An 18467-nucleotide genomic window follows, 5' to 3' on the forward strand; every position below is an offset into this window, starting at 1 on the left:
AAGCCGTACTCTCGTCCCTACCGACTCGGAAGGCAGAAGATCTTACGTGAGCGACATCAAGCCGCAGTCGGCAAAGTACTGCTGTCTGGGCTCCCGGTGGATATGAGTGTTCATACGCTAAAAGAGTGGTCCTGCACTCAGCCTGCTTCAGTAGGTGACATCTTGTTGGGTTACCCCCTTTTTCATCAAAATACGTCGCATGTGTCTGCAGTTTCTAGCAGGGCCTGCAGTTGCTACAGGTCGGAATACAAGTCGACAAATCCAACATCGGTGCTTCTGCCTCATCAGAAGGACGAGAAAGCACGAGAAAGCCAGAGGAGATGGGGAAAGCAGGCAGCACCTGCAGTCAGACACCCCGAATCATAGCATTTCTCATAGTAGGTCCACATCCTGCAAGTCTGCTCCTTCAGTGCCCCCAAAAAGTTAAACACAACAAGAAGCGACAAGAGGTTGCACCAGTTAGGAGCTAACACCCAGTGAGGGCTTTGCTCCCTCAAGTCAAACTCTGCATTAGGAAATCACAATTAAAGCCATATCACTCCTGTATGCCAAGCTTGAACAGGTCCTCGTAGAACAATGCAAATTAGTTAAAGCTTGAGTCAACAGCACATTAGTCACATTCAATAGCAATTCCAGCAGCAATAACAGATGATGGCAGTGCACATGGACCAGCATGGCAATCTCCTCCAAATTCTCATTCAATAATCATAGTCATCTTCGTTCAACAATCTTTTCCTGTCATTCTGAAAGACTGCAAAATCCACAACCCCAACAATACTCCATTGCTAGCCTCCCTTAATCGTTCTACGTGGCCGGTACTCCAGACCGTATACAGCAGAAGCTGCAGCTTGAGCGTTAGTGTGACCGAATTAAGTCAGCTGTTTTCGCAAAAGGACCAACTCATGCAAATTAGTTAAAGCTTGAGTCAACAGCACATTAGTCACATTCAATAGCAATTCCAGCAGCAATAACAGATGATGGCAGTGCACATGGACCAGCATGGCAATCTCCTCCAAATTCTCATTCAATAATCATAGTCATCTTCATTCAACAATCTTTTCCTGTCATTCTGAAAGACTGCTAAATCCACAACCCCAACAATACTCCATTGCTAGCCTCCCTTAATCGTTCTACGTGGCCAGTACTCCAGACCGTATACAGCAGAAGCTGCAGCTTGAGCGTTAGTGTGACCGAATTAAGTCAGCTGTTTTCGCAAAAGGACCAACTCATCGTCCTGCTGCTCTAGGAAAACAGAGGCACAGCACCAGACTTAGAGTACAACGGCTAACGCCAAGCGGCTATAGAGCATCAGGCATGGTGAGGAAAGGCACCAATTGGGCAGGCTCAAACAGTCATCTTTGTTTCCATAGATCCTCTGCACATATAACTGAACATTATTCCATACTGCACCTCTTATCAGAAAGTTTTGGTGTTGTGCTGCAGGCTAAGGCAGTGAAAGGAAGCCGTTTTGGCATTGGTCTACCTCTGCTCCTAAAGCAGGCACCACACCCGAGGTGACTTCACTTGGCTTTGACAGCTGCAAGTTCGCTTTTCCCTGTACAGAATACTCAGTCAAAGTGAGCTCAATGCACATCACCCACATTCAGGATGCAAAGACATATGGCCAAGAGGATGCCACCTGGACAAAGTAGACACCACAGCCCTCAAATTAACAAATGACACCAACTATCCCAACTGTCACACCCTCCATTCAAACCAGAAGGGCAGTACACTTACCTAGCATGAGCAACTGGGACCTTCATCCAGGGTGTCGGTATGACTCTGCCCCGAGAGGCAGCGACCATTATCTGATATAACACTTGATATAGGGGTGAAAATGTGCCACATTCACAAACTCAGGGTTTCAGGCCGGGAGCATTTCCGTGATGCACTTGATTCTGCAGATGTGAAGGTGTTGAAGTATTGCTAGCAACATGCATTCTTTACATAGCGCAAAGAGCAACATGCGAACTAGAGCCTACTGGGGCAACATCCAGCCCTGACAAGCACCTGCTGCAACTTAGGGTGAGCAAGCCAAGCTCCATACCGCATACTTAAATTGTGGCCGCATGCAACAAACCTCGATCAATGTTCTGCACAAGACTGAGCGGGCAAGATGTCATGCTAAGAAACTTGCCAGGGACTAGTGGATGGACTGCTGTGCGTCATTTGAATGCATAGGTTTCGGTAAGCTGTGACACATTCTCAGCTATAACAGGGTGAACCAAATACTGTAATACTATTGAAAACATGCTGCTCAATCTTCAGTGCAGATCTGAGAAATGTTTAGGAACAAGCTGCAGATGCTTTCACCGACCACCTCGCAGTGACTGACCGTCACCAGACTTGTACCGCACCTTAATGACCACTTGCCAAGGAAGGAATGCAAAGCCTCTTTACAATGGCAGAACCTGTCGTTGCTCTCGAGCATGTCAACACATAAAGCACATGTGGCAAAGATGGAGTCATTTTGCAGATGTTGAGGAATCTTGCCGAAGTGAGAAAGCAAACACTACTGCTTGTAATCAATGAAATCTGGAATATTGGAATTCCCCACAGAGTGAAAACACTTGGTCACGACGCACTACCGAAACCAGGCAAGAAACCCGACACCATAGCCAACCTTCGATCAGTCTCACTTACATTGACAGTGCACAAATTGACTGAAGGAAGGTGCCTCGCGAGGCTCACTATCCAGGAAAGACAAGACTATTTCCACCTATGCCAGATTGATTTATGGCCTAAGGTTAACATGTGCAACAGTAGCCTCTTTTTGCATCAAAGCATCACCAACACCAGCGGCTTTGGAGGAAAGATATATGGGTAATCCCCGTATTCAGAAATGCCTCTTAATTGGAAGCCCATGCTTACTAGATTTAAATTACGCCTGTCGTCAACGCACCAAAAGAAACGCGATGAACGTCTTTGGTGCGTTCGCACCAGGCGTTATTTATATCAAGTCAAGCACGAGCTTCAAGTTGCATTTCTGAATGCGGAGGTTAGTCACAGTCTAACCAAGAAGGATGTTCAGCACAGTCTGCAACGAGGTGGTACTGGTAGCCTTTTCTGAAGCCTGCCAAGGCATTAGGGTAGCCATTATTGTCAAAGCCTCTTATGCAACCGAATGTTTGAAATACGAAGTTACAGTAAACAGCCAAAGAACTTTTGACAACTGCACAGGAGGAACTACAGGTAAAACCCGGACCAGCACACTTGACTGCAGGAGTGGTTCGCTGATGAGGTAAGGTGACAACAGTTGGTGACAAGGTATACCAAATGCAAGTATGTATACATACTGTTTAGCCAAAACAAATGAATTTTCTCCAAAGCAACATCAAAAGCTCATTTTTTTTATGATGCCACCCATAAGTGGCACGGTAAGTGTGGACAGGGTTATATAAAGCTGCATAGGCAAAATTATACTAGATACAGCTGTTAAGCGTAATATTCTTTCTGGGCTAAATTCTTGCTCGTTGAACTCATTTGAGATCATTAAATGTAGCACCAAAGCAGTAGACTGCGATCAGAACAGAGGCATGTATTGTGCCTGTCTCAATTCTTGTACTTGTGCTAGTCTTCTTCTTTTACAGCAATAGCTGCTATTGGCTCACTCTGGTTGTTCCAATGTCTACCGGTGTTGTCACTGGAATTCCAAAATTTTTTGCTAGAATAGAATATAGAAAGGCCGAGCGAAACTGACGGAATGTTGCCCCTCAGGGCGACCGACCGCAGGAGTAACATGCGCTGGAGTTAAGTAGAGACCACCCTTTGAGAAGACGTCAGGGCCCGCATCGCGGCGCCATTGTCATGGTGTCGTTCTGCAGGTGACTAAATAAAGTTGTTTCTCTCTCTCTCTTGCTAGAATATTGCAAATAAAGAAAGCTTTCATCATGCTGTGAGGATTCGAAATTACGACTAAAAGATTGGCAGCCCACAATTCTATATTTCAGCCACTCTGCTGAAGTTATAGCCGTGGTGAATACTGACTTTGGAGAATGCCATCTAGCCAACAGGTGCCATGATTGGCTAGCAGCTGCTCAGTGTCTGCGTACTGTTTATAGAGCTGGCGTCCACACCTTCGTCACCTTTTTATTTCTGAAGGCAGTCCCATGTTAAATTTTCTTCTTACACGTAATGACAGTGATTGGGTGCATCTGCTTCATTAATCTTCTTCTACTGCTTGGCTTCTCATATTTACAAGGATTGGGTTGTTGGTGTCTTGTTTTTCTGAAGCACAGCATGAGACATAGCAATGGGTAGCCCAAATATAGGTTTGAGAAAACCAAAACGAATTCAGCAGTAAGAAGCTAAAGGGTTGTTTTGGTAGAGACCAGTGGCTAAGTCCAGATATGAAAGAGCAGGAAGAAAAGCCAAGTCTTTCCTCTTCAACACTGGGAGGCACAACTCCCACAAACAAATACAACTTGTACTTATTTTACTTCTCTAAAGGAGATTACTGACTTGCATTGGCAAGTGTTCACTTCAGCAAATACCGCATGAAGCAAGCTTACTGCACATATTTCAAAAGCTATTACATCATTGTTTCACATTGTGAGTGAAACTGCAATTTTCTTTATGCCACAACTTGCCCAATTTTGTGTTTTGCAGTAGGATATTAGCATTGCTATTAAGGCGCTTAGAAACTCATGAATAGTAGTAGAGAACAAAAAAGTAAAAGTAGGAAAGCAGTGGCTTTTTTTGCATAGACTATGCATACACCGGATGCTCTAACAGTCATTTTTCCCACCTGCGGCAAGTTGTTTTTCCATCCACTTCAATTTCCATTAATTTATCGTTACATTATTTTATTTATTAAGCACAAGTAATTTCCCCTATGTTGTCTTTGGTGTCAGTGTTTGTTGGCTTCCCATGATATGACTTTCCACTCTCAGTATGCTTTACTGCACGATGCTCATTTCCACCCCAACAAACTATCAATACGCTTCACCGCATGACACATCTGTATAGACAAGAACGGCACCGAGAGCGGCGCTCATGCGCTGCATGCTGGGCAAAATTCAACTAGCGGGTGGTACGCCTCTCCCATCTCTTGTTCACACCGCCTTGATTGCCTCTTGCACTGCACATGTTTGGGCACGTTTCGTATCGCGCGCGGTGTGTGCCTACGTGTGTGTGCGTGGACGTTTTATTCGAAGGACGATGTACAGTCTGTTCCACACTTAGGGGAAAACTCGGAGTGCATTGCATCATGATACGGCGAGTGCTTGAGTCAGGCAGCGGCGGCAGCTCGCGCAGGCGCAGGTGCTCGAGGGGCGGGGTCTTGAACGGCGGCATCTGCTATGGCGGCGCGCGCTGGCCGCATTGTCGGGAAGCATTCTGCTGTCAGTTGCAGTGCACTGATCTCATCGTTACTGCGTGAAATGAGCTGGTATTCTTTACTAAGCATTGTGCGACGCCCACCGATACACCTCGAAGGTAGGTTCATCGCTGAAAGGTGCAGGGCAGTCACAGACGACGTACTGATTCCATACATTCTTGACGGCCCGTTCCTGGAAGGCGACTATATATTCTAACATGATAGGCTGCCGATCCACACTGCTTGTGTTGTGCAAGAACTGTTGGAAGAGCACGCCATCACTCTCTTGGAGTGGCCGCCTCAATTCCCGGGCGCCAACATCATTTGCTCGTTGACAGTAAGGCTGGCGCACGATCCCCTATATCAGTTGCCCGAGGATAGGCTTCGATCCACCATCGTCGGTGACTGAGACGTGCTGCGAATGAACACATCCCTGATCAAGTCGCTCTACACTTCACTGCTGTCCAGGATGAGCGCTGTCATCGCTGCCGCTGGGGACATGACGAGATACTAACTGAAGTTGAAAGCGTGACGTGTCCAATTTCCCGCTGGCGGGCAGGATCTGTCTGGTGTAGTGATTGATTGTTGAGAAAAATCAGTTCCAGCTCATTGTCTTAACCTAAAACATTCTTTTAATCGTATCCGTTTGTTTCATCGTGTTCAACCCCCATAGTTATCAATGTTGAGTGCTTTGTCTTCCCTTCGTGTCAAATAAAGACTGAGCATGATGCGCGCACATCTTGGTGCTTCTTGTCACTGCTTATTACGGTAGCACACGCAGTGAAGAAATATATGTGCACGCGCTCAGTACCCGGCCTTTCCAAAGAACAAACGAAGCATGCTGTCAAAAGACGTTTGTGGAACTCCATTAGCCAATGAAGGCTCAGAGTTTGGCGTCGCACAATGTTTAGTAAAGAATATCAGCTCAGTTCCCTCAGTAACGATGAAATCGATTCACTGCCCTGGACAGCAGCACGCTTCCCGACAATGCATCCAGCGCACGCCGCTGTAGCAGACGACGCAGATCATGACTCCGCCCCTCGAGCGTCTGCGCCTGCTCAAGCTGCTGCCGCCGCACGACTCCATTGCTTGCCACATCGCGATGCAATACGTTCGGAGTTTTCCCCTAAGTGTTAAACAGACTGCACATGCTTATATTTGCCTTTAAGAAGATCAGTAGGCTTGACGATTATTTTTATGGCTGCAATGCGGCAAAAGGGCAGCGTCTGCTTAGCCATGTAAGTGACGCTGAGCAGGTAATTGGAAATGACATCGTATGTACCGCCGGAAAAATCGTCAGCACATACGATGCGGCACATACATACGGGCTAGTCATTTTTTCAGTTTCTCACAAAATGTTTGCTACAAATCCGTGTTGTATCTGATGACGACAACAGACTTCCGTCGACATTGTGCAGAAATAAACAAAATATATCGCTGCATAGCACAAGTACGACATGCACACACAACTTTAACTAGTAAGTCCCCTACAATATAGAATGGAGGCAGCAATGTAAACAGCTTGGCCATTTTTAACAGTACTCAAGAGACGGAAGTTGAAAGTATTAGTAATCATTCCTGCTTCAGCAATGCTGGCGTGACCAAGACGCGGGCGTGTATTGTCCAGTAACTCGATTGATTGGTGCAGTGGTGATGCAGGAATGAACTCCAGTCATGTTCAATGCATCGTGCACATACTCAATTTCTCGGCACACATGAACTTCGGCCACTGCTAGCGCATAAAACAGAAATGGTTTCCATTCCTGGGCAGCACACACACAAACGAAACACGAGAAAGAAGACAGGGCAAGTGTTGGTCGAACAACTGAAAGTTTTTATATGAATAAAAGGATTATATACCGAGTAATTATTAAATTCATGTGGGTTACATATAAAAACCGTCATACACTCAGGAGTGATCAATGAACGATCGAGCTCGCTTCGTTTGGCAGTTGTTTACTTTGTTCAGCGCACCGCAGTAATCCATGTCTGTCCGATTTTTTTCGTACCATTTTCTTGTGAATCGGCAGAATTTCACTGGTGGCATCAACCCTTTCGTGTTCACATTGCTGTCATGACAGTTAACACAATTATAATTTCCTGTCATCCAAAGAGGCGCCGTCGCAAACAAGAGACGTTTAGCGCACAGCGCAAACTGAACGCGGGTGCAATCGTGAAGTGAAGCGGCGGCGAAAACCTACACCCGTTGGAGGTGAAATCGTTCCGCCAGGGGAGAAACGAGCTCTGGCGTCTAGGATGAATCTTGGTGTGTGGACATTCATTGTGGTGTAGCAAGCTACGAAAAAAACGTTGCATAATTGAACGTTTTAAAATTACCTTTCTCGCAAAACACCAATGTTTCACGATGAAGCCTAAGCAATGTACTGCGGTGAAGCATACTAAAAGTGAAAAGGGGTCACTGTCATGGGACATAAGTGTTCTTTAATTATACACTCGCGCACCCGCCGCCTTCTGTCACAATGCGCACATCAGGTCGCCTAAAAGGTGCACATACTGTGCTGGGGGATGGCGGCCCCTTCCCACTTTTGGTATGCTTCACCGCGTAACTAAAATGTACTGCGGCGAAGAAGCAGTACATTTGTATTGAGTGAATAAAGAAATGGTTTTTACAACAGTACATAAATAAACGCGCGCCATGCATCAGTCTACCACATGGAAGAGCGTTGCAACAAAAGGTAGCTGAATCACACAGGCCGTGTAGCCCGTTTATCAGTCGTAAAGGTTATATTATGGGTAATTAAAAATTTCAGACATACACAGAAATGTGTTTATATATTTACGTTCGTACTCCCTTCGTGATAAGACTGCCAGAACTTTCACAACAGAAAGTAATTTACAACACACCAACGCAAAGAACAGACATATGCTTCGTTTTCAACTCGGCCGTCATGCAAATGATATCTAGCACGGACATCTAGCAAAAGCTGTGTGTAAGGATCGTAAACATTATACTAGGCAAGGAGCACACCACAATCCCGCGACAGCCAAAGGGGAGCACATGTCTGTGAACGCGCACATGGAGCCGCTAAGCCACTCAGCTCCACCACCACCTCCACTGCACGGTTGCACCACTCGTTTCGAGCACAGCACACCAACCACACATTCAGCACTGAACTGTGGGCGGTCGACGCAGTCGCATTTACACGACTTGTAGCTAGCAGCACGTCCCTCGATGTCCGTTAAGCAAAAGCGGACACGGCGACACCACATCACGGTTCGCTGAACTGCGCTGCCGAGGCGCTAGGCCACTTCGACATTTCAATTGTCGCCACCGCCGAGTTCTCAAGGAAGCACGGGTCACAAAACGCAGATTCTGTACTGCCAGAGCTCACCGAGGCCAAAGCCGCACTACCACTACTCACGGCTTTCCGCCAAGTAACACAGAACCTACAACCAACACACAAGCAGCGCAAGCACAATCACATGAGCAATGTGAACAACGCGCGGTTCAGAGAATTCGGTCATATGGGTAGGGGCGGCTTAAAATTCCACCGAGCAGCGTGCTGCGATCGGCAGCGATGTGCATATTTAAAACCTTATCATAAATTACACGCTTTACGCGGAGCACTTAGATGTGTCAATTAATGATCAGAAGGACCTACTCTAACGACTCAATACGTTTGTAGAAAATCGTCAAAAGCGTTTCAGGGTCCCTTTAATCAACAAGCGCACGATAGCTGACGCTGACATAAGGAAGTATAATGTGGATAGAATTGAGCATGCTCTCAGGAACGGAGGAAGCCTAAAAGCAGTGAAGAAGAAACTAGGAGTAGGCAAGAATCAGATGTATGCGTTAAGAGGCAAAGCCGGCAATATCGTTACTAATATGGATGAGATAGTTCAAGTGGCTGAGGAGTTCCATAGAGATTTATACAGTACCAGTAACACCCACGACGATAATGTGAGAGAGAATAGTCTAGAGGAACTTGAAACCCCACAAGTAACGCCGGAAGAAGTAAAGAACGCCTTGGGAGCTATGCAAAGGGGGAAGGCAGCTGGGGAGGATCAGGTAACAGCAGATTTGTTGAAGGATGGTGGGAACCACGACCTACTGGAACTGTGGGAACATTGTCCTAGAAAGACTGGCCACCCTGTATACACAATGCCTCATGACCTCGAACGTACCGGAATCTTGGAAGAACGCTAACATAATAAGAAAGGAGACGCCAAAGACTTGAAAAATTATAGACCGATCAGCTTGCTGTCCGTTGCCTACAAAGTATTTACTAAAGGGACCCTGAAACGATTTTGGCGATTTTCTACAAACGTACTGAGTCGTTAGAGTAGGTTCTTCTGATCATTAATTGATGCATCTAAGTGCTCTGCGTAAAGCGTGTAATTTATTATAAGGTTTTAAAAATACACATCGCTGCCGATCGCAGCGCACTGCTCGGCGGAATTTTAAGCCGCCCCTACCCATATGATGCAAATAACCCATATTACGTCACATGGGCGAGCTATCTGATTGGCTGACCAGGGCGCGTGGTCGATAATTTTTTCAACTTTATGGTGAACAAATGATGCTCGTAATAGTTGGAATGTTAGTTACTTTGTTTTTGTAAAAAGAAAATAACTTAAAGAGAATACACAAGAATAGTTTTTTAGTACACTTCAGCACTTCCGCCACACAGCAAGCGTCGTCTGCTTGTGTTACAACGTACTCCATTTTGACGAGAGCTCCGCGGTCAGAGTTGGTGTCAGTCTTTTCGCGAGCACTATGATTCGACTTTGTTGCCTTGTGGACTGCAAACCTAGCGACCTGCAAACCGCGAGTCCAGTATTAGGGCAAACGCAAGCGCAAGCGGACAGGGACTGGCCGCTTGACTGTGCCCGGGATGAGCCACGAGATGAGCAGAAGGGCAAATGTGAAAGGTCTGCATGGTGCAGCCACCTGGTGGCACAGAGCTCAACCATACACAGTAGCAGCAACGAAGCGTATTCTTTGCTGCTGGTGTGTATTTTTCGCAGGAGTGTAATCATCAACACGTTGATTTATAAATGTTTAAAATGCTTTACACTTGGTTAGAGCAATATTAGCGCTTTGTTTGACTGGTTAAGCTCTGCGCCAGCAAGTGTCTGGACCGTGCAGACCGATCAGGCTGCTCACTTACGTCTACGCTAAAGTTCCTTCATCAGCTTGAGTTTATGCCTCCAGTCATTTGCCGAAATGACCAGCTTGCCTGTTTTTAGCGGAGTACCGGACACGTTCGGCGCTACGACAGAATGCTCGCAACGCACGCTGCTTCGATAGCTCTCGGTCGACGGCCAAGCGGCTAGCGGAGAGGTCTCGCGCGGGAGGGGGCGTGCTCCTAAACAACCGGAAGTGAGCGATGTGACGTCGCATCGTGACGCTGAACCAGTGAAGGCGGAGCTTAGCACCGCTCGCTCGGCGAGCGAGTTGAGGAGGAAAAGCATAGCAAGGGAGGAGGGTAACTTCTAATCGCTTGCAGCTCCATTAATACGTAACGCTTCACTTAAATTGTGGTGCGAATGTTCTACTTAAGCTGTACCCTACGCGCCTACAAAATTTGTCCGAACCGTTTCAGGGGCCCTTAGGTAATACACCTTAAACTTCTGTCAACCAAAGGACCAGGCAGGATTCCGTAAAGGCTACTCAACAACAGGCCATATTCACAGTATCAATCAGGTATGTATGTATGTATGCTTTATTTCCACAAAAACTAAATACAGCTTTGCGGGGGTAAAGTGGGGAAAAAAGCTGCTCGTAGCAGCTTGACTAGCCCCAAATACCCTTAAAAATACAAAAAGAAAATAAGGGAGCAGCAGCGCGGAAATACAGTTTTCGTAAGTACACACATATTCAAGCATTACAACATATCATGCACACGCATCGCAAATCATGCAGGCGAGGAAAAAAAAATACAACAAAAGCAAGATGTGAGCAAGCAAGCAAGGTGATAGCGAAAGTGATAGTGAAATGTGATAGCGAAATGTGCAGAATATGACCAACCCTTATATATAGCGTTCATTGACTACTAAATAGCGTTTGATTCAGTCGAAACCTCAGTAGGCATGGAGGTAAATTACGGAAGCAGGGTGTAGATTAGCCATATGTAAAAATACTGGAAGATATCTATAGCGGCTCCACAGCCACCGTAGTCCTCCATAAAGAAAGCAACGAAATCCCAAAGACAGGGAGATACGATCTCTCCAATGCTATTCACAGCATGTTTACAGGAGGTATTCAGAGACCTGGAGTGGGAAGAATTAGGGATAAATGTCAATGGAGAATACTGACCTGGAGAGGCAAAGCAGAAGGGTGGGTCTGAAAATTAATCTGCAGAAAACTAAAATAATGTTTAACAGTCTCGGAAGAGAACAGCAGTTTACGATAGGTAGCGAGGCACTGGAAGTGGTAAGGGAATACATCTACTTAGGGCAGGTAGTGACCACGGATCCGGATCGTGAGACTGAAATAACCAGAAGAATAAGAATGGGCTGGGGGGCGTTTGGCAGGCATTATCAAATCATGAACAGCAGGTTGTCATTATCCCTCAAGAGAAAAGTGTATAAGAGCTGTGTCTTACCAGTTCTCACCTACGGGGCAGAAACCTGGAGGCTTACGAAAAGGGTTCTACTCAAATTGAGGACGACGCAACGAGCTATGGAAAGAAGAATGATGGGTGTAACTTTAAGGGATAAGAAAAGAGCAGATTGGGTGAGGGAACTAACGCGAGTTAATGACATCTTAGTTGAAATCAAGAAAAAGAAATGGGCATGGGCAGGACATGTAATGAGGAGGGAGGATAACCGATGGTCATTAAGGGTTACGGACTGGATCCCAAGGGAAGGGAAGCGTAGCAGGGGGCGGCAGAAAGTTAGGTGGGCGGATGAGATTAAGAAGTTTGCAGGGACGGCATGGCCACAATTAGTACATGACCGGGGTAGTTGGAGAAGTATGGGAGAGGCCTTTGCCCTGCAGTGGGCGTAACCAGGCTGATGATGATGATGCATTTTTTGGCAATGTTTCTTTAAAAGACCTGGCAACCTTGGTCACAAGCAAACAAAAATCTGGCGGCTGCCGCACTCGTCTCTGCGGCGTGTTTTGATGGTTTTGATCACCTCACATATTTGTTGATATTGAAAACTGCGCTGCCTACAAACAGTTGCACTTGTCATAACAGCTTGCGCTGGCAGCTGGTGCCATGGCTCGCAATATCTCGCGCATCGTGGTGATAAAGTGGTAAATTTTGATTCGTGCCGCCCAAAATATTAGTGCACTCTCCCTATGCGCATCGCCGCGTCATTTGGATCCGCTGGCGGTAGTGCTTCTGCAATTTCAATAACTCGCCGCGTCATTTTTCGATGAAGGCCATGGCTTCGCTGTTCAAAAACAAGCGATGCACACTTGAGAGGGCGGAGAAGTTCGTCAGCCCGGTATATTTCACGGATGTCAATCTTTACGGGAGGATCTACCCGGAGGTTAGAGATTTGACCAGTCTGGCCGTGTGGTCGACTCCTGATCGCGTGTCCTTTCTTGAAGCTTCTAAGCGACCCGACTACGTCAAGACCTGTGTAGGAGCTCAGTTTGGACCGACGTGGACAACCTGTTGGTTTAAGGTACTCATTTTTTCATTGCATTTTCTGTTGGCTACATGCGACCGGTGTGCAAATTCTGCCTTACGAGGAGACGTGTGCTAGTAGTGAAACTTTTTCTTTGAGTACATAATTTTCATTAATTACTATAAAATTGGAAATAGTACAGAAATAAAGAACATGACGAAACTATGTTGAACAAACTATATTGAATAACTATATCCACGCAAACCCTTGGGCTAGCCCACATCAATTGAAACTTAGAAGTGTGTAAGGTAAGTAAACTATACCGTCATACTATCATACACAATGTTAGCGATGTAAACAGGCAAGTCCCTTTGGAGAGAAAGCAATTGAGTGTGTTCAATGGGGCTGGTTGGTTCATCTTTCGAATAAAAACAGGAACAGCGCAACACAGGACGTGCGAGTAAACAGGAGAGAGCGCTGTTTACTCGCTCGTCCTGTGTTGCGCTGTTCCTGTTTTTATTCTAAAGCAATTGAGTGTAAGCCTGGAAGTAGAAAAAAAAAAGTATCATTTCCTTGGTTAGTGTAGATTATCATGTGAGACAGCTGTTTGTCCAGATGTTTATTAAGTAGCTGCTTCCTCTGGGCGGCAGTATGGTGACACTTGTAGGTGACGATTACACACTTGGAAGAAAAAACGAAATAGAATACCACAGTCTTGCTTTGATCAAAAATGAAAGTGATTTGTATCGAAACCTTGGAACATATCCTAGCTGCTAGTGATGCACAACGGGGTCTGTTTTTCTTGCAACATTCCATCATTATTGTGATTCTCTGAAGCAACCATGATCGTGGCATTTTTGTTGCTTTGTTTGAACAGATTGTGATTGACATCCCAAACAAGTGGTGTGGCAGAGAAGTCCACCTACGGTGGGACTCCGAGAGTGAAGCGCTTCTTTTCACAACAGATGGGAAGCCTCTTCAAGGGCTGTCAGGTAATGTCCACTGTCAAGCAAGAAACCACTTTGCTAGGGCTCACTGGCTGACAACTGCTAAGTCAAGCAAACTTTAAATTAAGATAACAGACTCTATCTTTGACCCTAGCTCTATCCATTATTCAATATATGTTGATTCAGAGCACCTACACAAAAACACTAACATAGTCAACACACTAGATTGGCCCCTATATAGAAAAGTATGTTTGCCTGCAATTCTGAGGCAAACTCAACACAAGTACGCGGTGATATGTAAGAGAATTATTGAATCAGTTTAGACCATAGGCGACAACTGCGTGGGGGCTGCGGGGCCAGTGTCCCGCTGCCACTATGGGCATGCGCCCCCTCCCCTACCCGGGGAAACCTTTGGGCCAAGCAGAGGCTGCCGCACAAAGAAAGACCACACCTACTCATAGGCATCGGCTCACTCACATTCTACTCTAGAAAAAGTGATTATTTGGGATAGTTGGCAGAAATAAAGGAGGAGAAGAATTCTGCTGGCTGCTCCTGTGACGACTGACGCTTGAACAATGGCCAGCAAGAAGGGTGCAGTAGCGACTATTATGGCAATTCACTCGAGACACTGCAAGTTACATCCTGATTGTATGCTGCTAGTCGACAGGATTGGTCGTTCAGCTCACGCCTTACACTTGCTGCATCGCAATCGCGTTGCACGTGCTGGCTCGTTTCATCGCCGAGCTGTACTCCTTCACCACCCCCCAAACTTCTGTTTCTCTAGAGTGAGCATTTCGGCAGTGTGACTTGCATTCATCAGAGACTAACGGCCACGGCCTCTCTGCAGAAATGCGCGGCCATGAAATTTCTTTCCTTCTCCTCCAACCCATAATGGCAAAATTGAAATATGTGGTGCGGGATGGTAGTGAAAGTCAAAATATTAAAAAAATGAGGCTGCTTATTTATTTATTATTTATTTAACTAAGGAAGAAATGCTGCTGGCAGAACACTGTCGGGAAGCTTACAGTTCGACAGGGTGAATGAGATGAAAGGGGGTTAACCATGGGGCCTGATTTTCATTAATCATATTGTAAGAAGCCAACAAACAAGGACGTCAAGGACAGCACAGCGGAAATTACTTGTTACCAGTTAAAAGGATGTCGCTCATAGCCTGAAATGCTTCTGTGTTGACTTGTGAAAAAGCCAGAAGGCTTGTTGTTATGGTCTGTTAATTTTTTTGTAGTTCACAAGAAGAATTCGGAAGAACTTTCCAAAGACGATATGAGTTGACACTTTGGTGTGACTCCTGTCCACACCTACTGGACAGCTAAGGAGCGATGAATATTCAAAATATGGCTCAATAATGAGTGCAGCTCATTATTGGCTCAATGTGAGAGCAGCTCTATGCGTGTTTTCGTTATGTATTGGCTGGCACAAATATTCTGTCTCGTGCGGCAAGTTGCAAATGCAGCAAAGTGTGGTGCGACTGCCTCACTAATTGGGAGATTGTGAGAGACGCATGGGTACGTTTCACAGCAGCCGCTGCAAAGAGACCTCCTCTAATGTAGCACTTGGTTTTAATACACTATAGTATCGTTCGTTGCACTCGCTGCATGCCATCAGTAAACAGACAACACGTGCTACTCTGGTGCCATCTTGTAGCCATCGTTGCCGCAGAGTGGAGCTACACTTTTCCCTTCGCCATTTCGTCACACCTTCCTCCTGCTCTACTTTCTGCCTCATTCTTTCACTGTAGCCTCCTCCTCTACTTCCCTCCTTGCGCTCTCTTCATTTTTCATCCTCCGCTGCGCTCCACATTCGCTATTTCATCCTTCACTCTGCTCGTTTGCTTGGTTACACCACCGCCACTCAACGCATGAGTGGGCGCTTAAGAGATGCGCTCTAAAAAACGCATCTGCTATTAACTGCTTCCAGGCACACTTGATCGAAAACTTGGAACACTGCCGCCTTCAACACACACGAGCGACCCAGTCACTAACAAATTTCCTTCCATCCTAAAAAAATGTGCGCTGATGGAATGGTACCAAACCTTTTCAGTGCAAACTATGCACTCACTGAAAACCAACATGGCCTTAAAATAAAAACTTTGAAAATACTTCCAATAAAGGTTAACTAATACACACATGCATTACTGTAGGCCTTTAACAAATGACCTTGACGTTTCTAGTCACTCACAAAAGAAGAAAGCCTAACTACTGGGTAATGATCACTTTGCAAAACTTAAGCTTTTTTCTAAACACATCTTTTAAACATCCAAGCTTCTCAAACTAAAGCCTAAACAAAGCTCATAACACACTTACTGAAAGGAAATGTAGTCTCAAATTGCAAAACTTCACAAATGCACAAAAATAAACAAACAAAACAAAGTATTTCTTTCTTATGAACCTTTCCTTATCTCTATCGTTCGATTATCTTACAATGGACTCATACTCGAGATGGTCGCGCCCTGAAAGTTATTCTAGCAATGCAGGAACAACAAATGGCCTGAGCTTCTATCAGCTCTTTCTGGATGTGACAGCCTCCAGCCAATTTGCGTCCTGGCGACGTGCTTTCATCAAGACCTCGTTCGACCGCATCACATCTCCCTACCACCTCGTCTTGTCCTGCCACCTTGCTCTCCTTCGTAATACATGCTGCACCCCGAAAAGAATGATGGAACAACAGGGAACATAATTGCCCCATGCCTTTTGTCTGCATTCACGTAGAACATGCTGTTGTATCTGTTTTTGTCCGGTGGTTCGGATGCACTTGAAGTGAACACGTTGAAAATGACGACCACACCTTTCTTTTCCTTGTGCTCTGCTAATACTGTTGGATACTTCTCACTTTCTTAGGCTGCTTCATACTCTCCACCGCATTCCAGTCTTTACAACACTTTTTTCTATGGTGCTTCTTCCTTGAACTAACTTTCAAGCCATCTTCTCAGGCTTCATACTGACCGTTACACACCTCATCGGCCCGGATCAATGTCCTACCTGCATAGTCTGAGCAATTTTCTATTAAATCATCTCTCCTTGCCTTGACTGGCAGACAGCTTACCCGACTCTGGAACAATGCAGCAGTCTTTACTTGAGCTACACAACTTGCACTCCTGCGAACTGCCCTTTGCTGCATTGTCCAGCTCATACTGTGCCACACAGCCCGTCAGTCCCAATCGCTGTTTCACATGCACAGTCTGAATGAATCATACCTAAATTCTCCCTCTTTTTGCTACCTAAACTGACGGACAGCGTCACCGATCCCTGAACACTGCAGTTGTCACCTTTGAGCCACACAGCTTGCACTCTTAGGAACTGCCCAAAACTGCATCATCCAACTTGCACTGCGCTTTGTCATGCAGCCCTCATTCGACATGGGTGCCTGTGTTTGACAGGTCAGCACTTCTGGGTACTATGTTAATGATCTTTTTAACAATGCCTGCGACACACGCACATACTGTGACTGTGCCAATTCCTTCACAGCTGGCCTAACTGTCTCTACAGTGCTCTGTTGGCACAGCACCTTGTTGCTCTCACTACGGCCTTTAACGGCCTCTGTTGCCATTAAGGCATCACTAGCAGCTAACACGTTCAGTTCACTATGAGCGTGCTGCTAAGCTCGCAGGTACTAACCTTACAGCACTCTCGAGGAAAAACCTGCTAGTGACTTTATCCCGCTTTCTCAGTGTTCCACCAACAGATTTCTCTGTTGTTGTTTTTGTTTGATTTCCTGCTCCAACCATTCAATCTTTTTGTCCAATGCGGCCATTAACTGCTCAGTTTTTTTCCCTTCCTGCCTTTTTCCTGCCAAATTATTTTCAGTTTCTGCCTAGTTTCTTCATGTACTTGCCTAATTTATTCCTCTTCCTGCCTCATTGCTTCCTGTTCCTATATTTTGCTTAAATTTTTATTACCTGGATGTTAGATAATGTTCAAATCGTTGTCACTTTGGAGAATGGTTTTACGAATCTCTGCTTCCAGTAAGTCCTCGTCTACGTCTACCTCGAGCTCCTCACACAACCACAATCATAATCGTCAAACATCGTCACAATCACAATCGTCAAACATAATAGGACCATGGTCGCTACTTTAAGGTTTGGCCGAGACTTACCATGTGTCCCATGTAACTTATGCTAGAATTCAAAAATATGCAAGTGCCGTGTAGCTGGACAGTACCAAGGTAATGTTGTTTGCCATCACTTGCAGCAAGTCGGATCATTTTACATAAAAATTGTGCGCAACTAGTCGCGTGGCACTTTTTTGCAGGCTTTTACAGGCTTCTTTCAGGCTTAGAAAAAGCTTTTATGTAGATCGTATTGAGGAACAGAAAGCTGGTTCAGGAATTTTTCAGGATGGCCTACAATCTTTTCATTGACAGTTTTGCTCTGAACATGTTTAATGAAGTTGATTAACTAATAACTAATTATGTAACCTGGTGAAATACAAAAACTAGTCTGACTTGCTGCAAGTGATTGCAAACAACATTTGCAAGCAACATTACCTTGGTTCTTTCCAGCTATGTGACACTTGCATATTAAGTTACATGGGACACATGGTAGGTGTCTCAGCTGAAGTGCTTGGAGTCTGTCCTCCAAATGAAGATATTTAGCAAACTTTGCTGACTGCTGCTGCTCTCTTGCTATTGTCTTAACATGACAA

The 18467-nt window shown here is 45.5% G+C and overlaps 1 protein-coding gene across 1 annotated transcript in view; it reads left to right on the top strand.

Moving 5' to 3' along the window:
• Positions 1-12331: 12331 nt before the first annotated feature.
• The window catches only part of LOC135917090 (alpha-mannosidase 2C1-like), a 232906-nt gene continuing 226770 nt past the window's right edge, over positions 12332-18467 (top strand). The window contains exons 1-2 of the mRNA XM_065450585.2: positions 12332-12919; positions 13740-13854. Coding sequence (XP_065306657.2) covers positions 12665-12919; positions 13740-13854 — 370 coding nt within the window. The 5' untranslated portion in view covers positions 12332-12664. The remainder of the gene's footprint in view (positions 12920-13739; positions 13855-18467) is intronic.

This window comes from Dermacentor albipictus, chromosome 4 (assembly GCF_038994185.2).
Source record: "Dermacentor albipictus isolate Rhodes 1998 colony chromosome 4, USDA_Dalb.pri_finalv2, whole genome shotgun sequence".
Taxonomy (NCBI): Eukaryota; Metazoa; Arthropoda; class Arachnida; order Ixodida; family Ixodidae; genus Dermacentor; species Dermacentor albipictus.